At 39.3% G+C, this 10,960-nt stretch overlaps 1 protein-coding gene across 1 annotated transcript; it reads left to right on the top strand.

The window, feature by feature from the left end:
• Positions 1 to 2,404: 2,404 nt before the first annotated feature.
• LOC145120242 (root allergen protein-like) lies at positions 2,405 to 3,207 on the top strand. Its single transcript, XM_079056059.1, has 2 exons — positions 2,405 to 2,657; positions 2,792 to 3,207. Exons 1-2 carry the CDS (start codon positions 2,477 to 2,479, stop codon positions 3,085 to 3,087), a joined length of 477 nt encoding a protein of 158 aa, XP_078912185.1. The 5' UTR covers positions 2,405 to 2,476; the 3' UTR covers positions 3,088 to 3,207.
• The last annotated feature ends 7,753 nt before the right edge of the window (positions 3,208 to 10,960 follow it).

Raw genomic sequence — 10,960 nt, 5'->3', positions numbered from 1 at the left:
TTAGCAACCATGGTTTTCAATAAAAAATTGCTTTGATTATACATCGCTAAAGATGCAAATGATTTCGTTCTTGTGTTTTTCACCAAAATAAATGGATACTTGGTTGTTTTCATTACTAGTGATGCCATCATTGTAACTCATAATAATAATAAATTAAAAATTAAAAGCTATAACAATTTATCTATGTAGGATTTTTTTTTTTGTACTCAAACATTAAGTGATGTATAAAATAATGACCGAATTCGGTATGATGTAAACAAAAAAGATTCTTAATTTAATGTTTAAATTAACTGTGTAACAATGACTAAATGATATGCTTACTCACTCAAAACTAATGTGATGACTAAATGATATGCTTACTCACTCAAAACTAATGTGAAGTTAACATGAGTTTTAATGAAAGAAAAAATAAACCTTAAAGTTTTCTCCTCCTACGTTGCAATTCTAAAAGAGAAAAAATAAAATATACCATAAATTTTAAAACGATGCAAAAAGGCAGATGGTAACTCGGTGGCTTTAATTTTTGTGAGGTTGCTTTGAAAATTGAGAATTTTCACTAACAGGTAACCGTGTTATAGCAATGCTGAATACATTAAGAAGTTTAGAATCACTTAAGTCATAATGTTTCAAATAAATAGGAAAACGACATCATGTATCTTTATGCATTATGTTATGTATCCATATTAAGTTGATAAGAAACAATTTCATCGTACTCAAATCATAGAAGACATTTATAATTTTGCTCAACCATATTGTGCCCTCCTTCCTACTAAGACCCTTACCATTTAATTCACCCAGGTTTTGTTGGTTCCTCTTCCCTCTTCACTATTAGCCTCGGAACACCATGTTTTCAACATAAAATGTGACATTTCTTCATCCCATTTTTCCATGTCTACCGGTAACCTAAATTCAATTTTGCTAAGATTCCCTTCGAGACATGACACTTACCTTGAACCAAGTTTCACTCGAAAAGTGCTAAAAATTGCGATTTGTCGGTGAACCGTCGACACTAGTTTCAATAGGTTTTACACCGGAAAATTCGATAAGAAACGGCCGTTGACAAAATAACTTTCTCATGTCTCCAATAACCTAAATGGGTTTCTCCCCAAGGATATATTGTTTTTTGGTTTTTGTTTTTGTTTTTTTTTTTGTTTTTGTTTTTTTTGTTTGTTTGTTTTTTTTTGTCAAAACAAGTTCCGTAAAATGGGTTTTCCAACGGATTATTGATGGACTTGTTTGTCGTAAATTGATGCGTTGTAAGAGGGGATCGAAACGTTTCTTCAACGATATGAAGAGGTCTTACGGGATTTTTTTTGGTTGGTAGATAACAAATTAAAACTTAATTGCTTGAGTATTTAAATTATAGTGATAGAATTGATAGATAATGACAAAGTAGTGTCTAGAAGTTAGTTGGCTTCGACTTCATTTAATTCAAAAACTTCATAGCTTCTAGGGAGTTTTTAGGGTTGTGTTCGACTTCATTTATTGAAGGTGAAGAACATAATAAAGAGACAAGTCACTTTTATAGTGTTGCGTTGTGAGATTACTGAAATTCCCGGTTTTAGGAGTTTTTAGGGTTGTGTTTTTTTTTTCTTCTGTTATTACAATAACAGTTGGACGAATTGTTTTGTACGGGATTTTTTTAAACTAGGTTTTTGAGGGAGAAATGTCCTTGGTAGACTGGTTAATCACATCATTTGCATATACGCGGTATATGCAATTTTGTCGGGAAACAAAATTTTTGTTTTCTAACATATTTATGTTATATTGTTGATGATGGTGGAATCTTCTCAACTGGACACATTAAACAGACGATGCGTTCTAGAACAAAAAATTAGATGATATAGTAGTACATGAAAATTTTAATATTTATTAAGCTGTAGTACTTCTTAATCTTGGTTAGTTTCTAGATGTAAGTTTTAAATTTTCTCAGGTTGACTAGTTAATAAAACCACAATTGATTGTTTATATTGTTTAACGTCTCATGACTATCTACATGTTAAATATTTTCATAATAATATTTGTTGGATATTAAAACATTATATATTAGATGGAAGAGAAGCTCGATAAAATTGTGACAAAATACTTTTCCAAAATCAATCGTTCGTATAAATGAGGAAATCTGGTCCTCGTTATACATGAATAATATATTTGAAGGCTGACATTCATAGTCTTGGTTTCATACGTCAATAAGAATAACTTAAGTAATTGAGATATGAGAAAGTTGTGGAGAATAAATTGTTTTGCTAAAAGCCTATATAAAATGAGAACGTGTTCATATTTTAAGTAAAACGTGGAAGTGGTGGGGTCAACAATGAAGAACTCATGGAAAGAGTATTCAGCAATGCCAATGAACATCTAGAAAACATTAGATGTTTGTTTATCCAGCCTTATAAATACTTCTATCCTTACTCAAATCTCAACGCAACAAATACATTCATCTTCTTACTTTTCATTTTTTGGAAATTAGTTAATAATGGCTGTCATCACCACTGAAGTTGAGATCTCTTCCTCCCTTCCGTCTACAAAACTTTTTAAAGTCTATGCAGATTTCGACACCCTCGCGCCAAAGGTCGACCCTAAAACATTCAAATCCATTAGCATTATCGAAGGTGATGGTGGTGTTGGAAGCATCAAGAGTATCATCTTCGGGGATGGTTAGTATTTCGTAAATAACTTATATTATGTGTTTAGTATATATTATTCATGTACCGGAAGGATCTTGTATTACATATTAGTAGGTTTTTTTTTCATAAATGGTTCCATAATGTGTTTTGTAATGTATGTCTAGGTGTTCCTTATAAAAATTCAAAGAACAGAATCGATGCCATCCACACAAGCAATCTAAGTGTTAGTTACACAATCTTTGAAGGTGATGCGTTGTTAGGCATTATTGACTCGGCGACTCATCATGTTAAGTTCGTACCATCTCCTAACGGTGGATTGGTATACAAGCATACAACTGTGTTTAACTGCAAACCTGATGCCCAGCTAAGTGAAGATATTCTTAACGGTTCCAAAGAAGCATATAAGAACACCTTCAAGGCAATTGAGGCATATGCCATTGCTCATCCCGAAGCTTACTAATATCTTTTTAGCAACCATGGTTTTCAATAAAAAATTGCTTTGATTATGCATCGCTAAAGATGCAAATGATTTCGTTCTTGTGTTTTTCACCAAAATAAATGGATACTTGTTTTGCTTTCATTACTAGTGATGCCATCATTGTAACTCATAATAATAATAAATTAAAAAATAAAAGCTATAACAATTTATCTATGTAGGATTTTTTTTTCTACTCAAACATTAAGTGATGTATAAAATAATGACCGAATTCGGTATGATGTAAACAAAAAAGATGCTTAATTTAATGTTTACTTTTACTGTGTGTAACAATGACTAAATGATATGCTTACTCACTCAAAACTAATTTGAAGTTAACATGAATTTTAATGAAAGAAAAAATAAACCTTAAAATTTTCTCCTACGTTGCAATTCTAAAAGAGAAAAAATAAAATATACCATAAATTTTAAAATGATGCAAGAAGGCAGACGGTACATTGGTGGCTTTAATTTTTGTGAGGTTGCTTTGAAAATTGAAAATTTTCACTAACAGGTAACCGTGTTATAGCAATGTTGAATACATTATGAAGTTTTGAATCACTTAAGTCATAATGTTTAAGAAAATAGGAAAACGACATTATGCATTATGTTATGTTTCCATATTAAGTCGGTAAGAAAACAATTTCATCGTACTCAAATCATAGAAGACATTTATATTTTTCTTCAACCATGTTGTGTCCTCCTTCGTACTAAGACCCTTACCATTTAATTCACTCAGGTTTTGATGGTTCCTCTTCCCTCTTCCCTATTAGCTTCGGAACACCATGTTTTCAACATAAAATGTGACCTTTCATCATCCCATTTTTCCATGTCTACCCGTAACCTAAATTCAATTTTGCTAAGATTCCCTTCGAGACATGACACTTACCTTGAACCAAGTTTCAGTCGAAAAGTGCTAAAAATTACGATTTGTCGATAAACTGTCGACACTAGTTTCAATAGGTTTTACACCGGAAAATTCGATAAGAAACGGTCGTTGAAAAATAACTTTCTCATGTCTCCAATAACCTAAATGGGTTTCTCCCCACGGATATATTGTTTTTTGTTTTTTTTTGTTTTTTGTTTTTTGTTTTTTTTTTTTTTTTGTCAAAACAACATCCTTAAAATGGGGTTTCCAATGGATTATTGATGGACTTGTTTGTCGTAAAATGATGCGTTGTAAGAGGGGATCTAAACGTTTCTTAAACGATATGAAGAGGTCTTATGGGATTTCTTTTGGTTGGTAGATAACCAATTAAAACTTAATTGCTTGAGTATTTAAATTATAGTGATGAAATTGATAGATAATGACAAAGTAGTGTCTACAAGTTAGTTGGCTTCGTTCGACTTCATTTAATTCAAAAACTTCATAGATTCTAGTAGGGGTGTGCGCGGTGCAGTTTGGTGCGGTTTAGAGTCAAAACCGCAAACCGCACCGCATATGCGGTTTGAATATTTTAGAAACCGCAAACTGCACCACAAATGTTCAAAACCGCGTTATGCGGTGCGGTTTGATGCGGACGGTTTATGCGGTTTGGTTGCGGTTTGTGCGGTTTGATGAGTTGTTCAACATTAAATCTATCAAAAAACCAAAAAACTGACCCGGTTAAAAAAAAATTGATTGCTTTTATTTTATAAAAACAAATACAATTTTCAAGTTAAATCGTTTTTAATAAATTGTGATTCATGCTACTATAGTTTTGTAGGTGTCACTGTTATTGCTTTATATTGCCGTTATAGTTGCTATATTCTTGTAAACTATGAGATCTTGATCTAATAGTGATTTAATGTTACGTTATAGATATTTGATTATTGTAAGAAATATATTTAAATACATCGTTTTTAAATCGTGATTTGAAATTATAACAAAGTAAAGAAAAAAAGTATATATATATATATATATATATATATATATATATATATATATATATATATATATATATATATAACATGCGGTGCGGTGCGGTTTGAACCGCGATTTTATAAATACAAACCGCAAACCACACCGCATAGTGCGGTTTAATAAAATGACGAACCGCAAACCGCACCACGAAATTCTAAATCGCATTATGCGGTGCGTTTGGTGCGGTGCGGGCGGTTTGTGCGGTTTGTGCGGTTTTTTGCACACCCCTAGATTCTAGGGTATGAGAGTAGATACAATTTCCTCTTGAGGGTATGGAAGATGAAGAAAATAGTAAATAGACAAGTCACTTTTATAGTGTTGCGTTGTGAGATTAGTGATATTCCCGGTTTTGGAAGTTTTCAGGGTTGCGTTTTTTTTTCTTTTTTCTTCTGTTATTAATAACAGTGGAACGAATTGGTTTTCTCGGGATTTTTTTTAAACTACGTTTTTGAGGGAGAAATGTCCTTGTGTAACAACGTAAATTTCCACGACAAATTTTCAATTTTAAAACATACTTTTATTCATAAGGTAATATCGAAACATAATGTATCCAATGTTATCATAACAAAACATATCCCAGAATCTCAATACATCAAACTCCTTCAGTGTGTACAAATCATGTCGGAGCCTTCCCGCGATCCTCACTGGTACCTGAAACACATATCACATAAACGGTAAGCATAAATGCTTAGTGAGTTCCCCAAAATACCAATACGCACATACGCCACTCAAGGCTATAAGACCTTCCGGTCTCTGTGTCTCAGAGGACTTCCGTCCCACAACTCTGGTAGACCTTCCGACCCTACCCGTAATGACCTTCCGGTCCATATCATCCCGACCTTCCGGTCCATATCATGATGACCTTCCGGTCCTTATCATTCATAACATACATAGCACATACATATCACATAACAACATACATCACATACATCTCATAGCATATAAGACCTTCCGGTCACACATAGGTACCACTCTAGGTACAGTATAGTGAGAAGACTCACCTCGTACGATATCGAATAATCTCCCGTGCTCGGATACCCGATCTTGCCTCCTCCTACCAACAGAATAACATCCTCAATCAATACTCTCTCATCATCTCATCTCTAATGATGGGTAGAAGACCATTCTACCCCTCCCAGAACTCTCTTGAGTCAGCTTGACCAAAACCCTAAGGTCAACTGAAGTCAACGGTCAAACTTTGACCCGACTCGTCGAGTGCACATGGGCGACTCGGCGAGTCCATGCGGGTCCCCAGAATCCTTCTAGCCTCACTCGGCACGTCGAGTCATCCCTTCACTCGACGGGTTACACCTGTCACGAATCGCGGGGCAACCCCGACTCGACTCATCGAGTCCACTTATGAACTCGGTGAGTAGCGTCCATGGCAACACTCCATTGACCTTCTGAGGTCAGATCTGCTTCTCTAACCTATAGATCTGACCTTCCCAAACACGATAATCACGTAAAGGTTCAGTCTTGACATTCATGCAACGCACACAAGGCTTTCCTTGGTGAAATGGCTTCTAAAATGGCAACATAGTCATATTCCCTCCATGAACCAACATAAAGCAGAATGGATAAGGCCCTCTGGACCTCTAGAGGTCCAGATCCAGAGTCTAACACTCAAAGGGACAACATACTCAACATTTCAAGCCAATAAAGGGTGTAGAAAACCCTAAAATTCAAGGATCTTAAACCAAACAGAGAAAGGATCGATTTGCTACCTCAACACTACATATCCAAGCTTGGAAACCACGGATTAGCAACCCTCTTGACCTCCTCTAGCTGGAAACACCTTCTTCTTTGCAAAACAACACCAAAAAGGGTTGAAATGGCTTTCTCTCTCACACAATTCGTTCAAGCTCTCTCGGGTTTCTCTCTCTGGTCTGGTAGCCGCAAATGAGGGCTATAAGGACCCTTAAATAGGGCACAGGCCCCAAAGATTTAGGGTTTCTGTCCACAGCACGGACTCGTCGAGTCCCTTCATTTATCCAGTCAGCAAATCGCGATCCTACTCGACGAGTCTAGTCGTCAACTTGTCGAGTCCCTCCTCATAACTCAGAAAGAAATACTCAAATTGTCATGCCTGGAAATCCGGATGTTACAATTCTCCCCCACTTGAAATAGATTTCGCCCTCGAAATCGCTCCTCACCAACATAGTTAGAAACCAAACACTCAAAAAGCACCACTGAGAGGTTCTCACACCAAAACGATATCCTTCTCCATGAATACCTGGATCCGACCAGGAACTCCAAATTTGGAACAAAACTGTCCCCTATGTCGCTAAGATACCCCTTTCTGACCTTCCCAGAACCGGGAAACTCTAGTGGCCTAGCCTGCCGCCAGACCGCCCACTCACGCTATCACCATGATATTCGCTCTTCGGACATCAAACCCTAATAACTCACAGCTCCTCTGATTCTCACAAAACAACATCCGACAATCGGCTACCGATCGCTCATACCAACGTACCAAAACAGTCTGAATCACGCCCCAAGGAACGAAAGGGTTTACATCCCACCAGGGCGCATCCACTGAACTAGTATCAGAATCCATCCGAACAATAAACTTTCAACATCCTGTTCTCTGACGCAAGAGAATCATGCTCGCTCAGAAGTCCTCAGACATCTAAAATCATAAGCCTCAGTTGCATCCCTCGTATCCCTTTTTAACACTGAGTACCAGATCTGATCTCGACCCAATAGTTGAACCTCCAGGATCATCCGTTGCATTATCCCAACCGTCTCCATGGTTTCCTTCTTACTATAACCACATCGGCCCAATGTGACACACAAATAACGAAGTTCGCTTAACCCTAAGCGAATGCTTCCTTCCCAACTGGAGATCGACTCAACCCCGACCTCTGTCATTTGTTACTCATCGTTCCATGCGACTTGTGCTACCTCCCGTACCCAAGTACTGACCCACACAGGTCTAAGACATCAGATGACAAAAAATACTCCTCAACATGGAACCCACCTCAGAATCCAGAATCTCATCTCGCCTATCCAACGCACCACCAGAGCTAAACTCAAACTCGAGAGTTTGGTCTGACCCAGAGTTGGAACCACTCGCCCCAACGAAGCACTCAACTCAGAAGTCATTTCCCGCAACCCATGCGTACCTCACTTATCCCATTCTTTCGGATTCGATGACCACACCTTACTCATAACATAATGGATCCCTATCATTGAGGAGACCCCGGTCTCGCCCCTGGTCCGACCACCAGGTTCCCAAAACTCATAAATTAGGGCCACCCCATTTTTAAAACTCTTCTACGCCCTGCTCTGATCAAAGAGTACTTTACCATAACAACTTCTCGCTGACTAGTGTGTGTTACGTCTTCCCGTAGCATCACATCAACCTCTCACTAACTAGTGAGTACTACGGCTTCCCGCAGTATCACCACAACCTCTCACTGACTGGTGAGTACTACGGCTTCCCGCAATATCACCACACCTCTGACTAGTGAGTACTACGGCTTCCCTTAGAATCACAACAATCCTCTGACTAGTGAGTACTACGGCTTCCCGTAGCATCACAACAACCTCTGACTAGTGAGTACTACGGCTTCCCGTAGCATCACAACAACCTCTAACTAGTGAGTACTACGGCTTCCCGTAGCATCACAATAATCCTCTGACTAGTGAGTACTACGGTTTCTCGTAGCATCACAACAACCTCTGACTAGTGAGTACTGAGTACTACGGCTTCCCGTAGCATCACAACAACCTCTGACTAGTGAGTACTAACTTCCCGTAGCATCACAACAATCCTCTGACTAGTGAGTACTACGGCTTCCCGTAGCATCACAACAACCTCTGACTAGTGAGTACTACCTACGGCTTCCCGTAGCATCACAACAACCTCTGATTGATTCACAATCCGTGGATCGATCATAGATAGGTGTATGCACTTACCCAAATTATGCATCACTATATCTGGCGGCAATCGTCATAACAAAACACCCTTCCCTGCTACGATCCATATTCTTGGACAATATCGCTTGTTATCATTAACCGAAAGGGCTCCCACTGGAATCATCGATGCTTGACCCACCACTTGCCGTCTCCACTCAAGACTCAAAATTATCCGAAATCCAATGCATTAAATTCGGATACCTCGATACACCACATAGGACCTCACGACGTCTCGTCTCATCCACTGATCTTCCTGTTCCACAACTTGAAATTGGTTGTCTAATCAACTTCTGCCCTTTCCAAGCTGAATAACAGCCCCATCATTGAACCAGAATTTCTCAACCGCCGAACTCACCCTACGAGCCAACCATCTCGAATTCACCATTATGACCTTGAAGAATTCCCTTTCACCCCAAGGTCTCCGATCAACGGCCACTTGCCGTGGAGGCACTCATCCTTTTCAAACATAACACATGCATTATCTCGCTCTGCACCTCGTCTCAATCACCAACAACCTTGGGCTCAATGAATTCGCACCGTCGGTCCCTATATCCAGATCTCTTAACCATTCTCGATCGAATCTCTGATCCCCTCAATAAAATACCCGGTTCTCCCCCACTTAGGGTTCGAACCATCCCTAATCGGCATGCTAACAACCTATCACACCGACTGTTTCCACCAGTAATCACCGCACCTACTCTTGGAAGGTGCTACGCAACGCTCAATGATCTTCCAACAGAGATCGAGCAGCTCCAAATGCCCTGAAACTCAGATGAAATCCTCAGAACCTCCCACCATGACTGCCTCTAGTCATTCAGCATCTCACACCATTCCATCATCGGGCCTCCCAACTGTCCAATATTAACCCTGACTCTTAGTCTGGAAGTAATGATCTACCGTACTCCTCATCATCGACTCCTCAACCAACGTTCCATCACGTCACTTATCATAAGAGCAGAAACCATATTTCCGCTCTTAATACCCATAAAAGACAATAAGGCCACCGCCCTGATATACTCCTCTTGATCGTCCGACGCTGCTGCTAACACATGCCCTACTATACTCAATTAGGGTGTATCCTGGTCCTTGACCATCTCAGTCCTCACTGACGACCTGTTCAAGCTATATCTTTACCTCGCGGCAGACCTACTGCCATATACTCTGGTTGAAGATCACCATCCGTGCAATCCCACAGGGGTCACCCCCAAACTCAAAACTGAAATCTCTACACCTCTTATGTCTCTCACAGGAACAGAAATAGCACCACTCGGGTCACAGGAAGTGACCTCTCCACTATCGGCCGGTTGCCCAGCCCAGAACGTATTCTCCCATAACGCACCATCCCTACTCATCCCTGAGTCTTGCGACTCCAACTGGCATATCACCCACAATCCCTCGGAGCTCACTCGATTTCCCTTTTCAAGGGATGCTCCACTAAAACTTGTTCATCATGGCCTTCTGGCCCCATACTCATTCACCTTTGATCTCAGTCTAGACAATTCCCCACGGAATAACTAGAAACACTAACCGTCACATGTCAGGATACTCAAACTGTGTGGCCACTTCTCGATCTGCTATGGATCATGGTACCTGAACCATGTTATCTCCTCTTAATCTTCTACGAATCATGGTACTCGAACCATGTTCCCTCTTCTCAATCCACCTCACATCATGGCACTCGAACCATGACATCACCTCTCGACCTGATACAACTCATGGTACTCGAACCATGACGTCACTTCTCAATCCGCTACTTATCATGGTACTCGAACCATGACATCACTTCTCAATCTGCTACTTATCATGGTACTCAAACCATGACATCACTTCTCAATCCGCTACTTATCATGGTACTCGAACCACGACATCACTTCTCAATCTGCTACTTATCATGGTACTCGAACCATGACATCACTTCTCAATCTGCTACTTATCATGGTACTCGAACCACGACATCACTTCTCAATCTGCTACTTATCATGGTACTCGTACCATGATATCGTCTCTTGCGGCTATCGGATCCTGTCCCATCAA

This window comes from Lactuca virosa, chromosome 6 (genome assembly GCF_052849685.1).
Source record: "Lactuca virosa cultivar CGN04683 chromosome 6, Lactuca_virosa_CGN04683_v6, whole genome shotgun sequence".
Lineage (NCBI taxonomy): Eukaryota > Viridiplantae > Streptophyta > Magnoliopsida > Asterales > Asteraceae > Lactuca > Lactuca virosa.
This window is presented reverse-complemented; position numbering and strand designations above follow the sequence as displayed.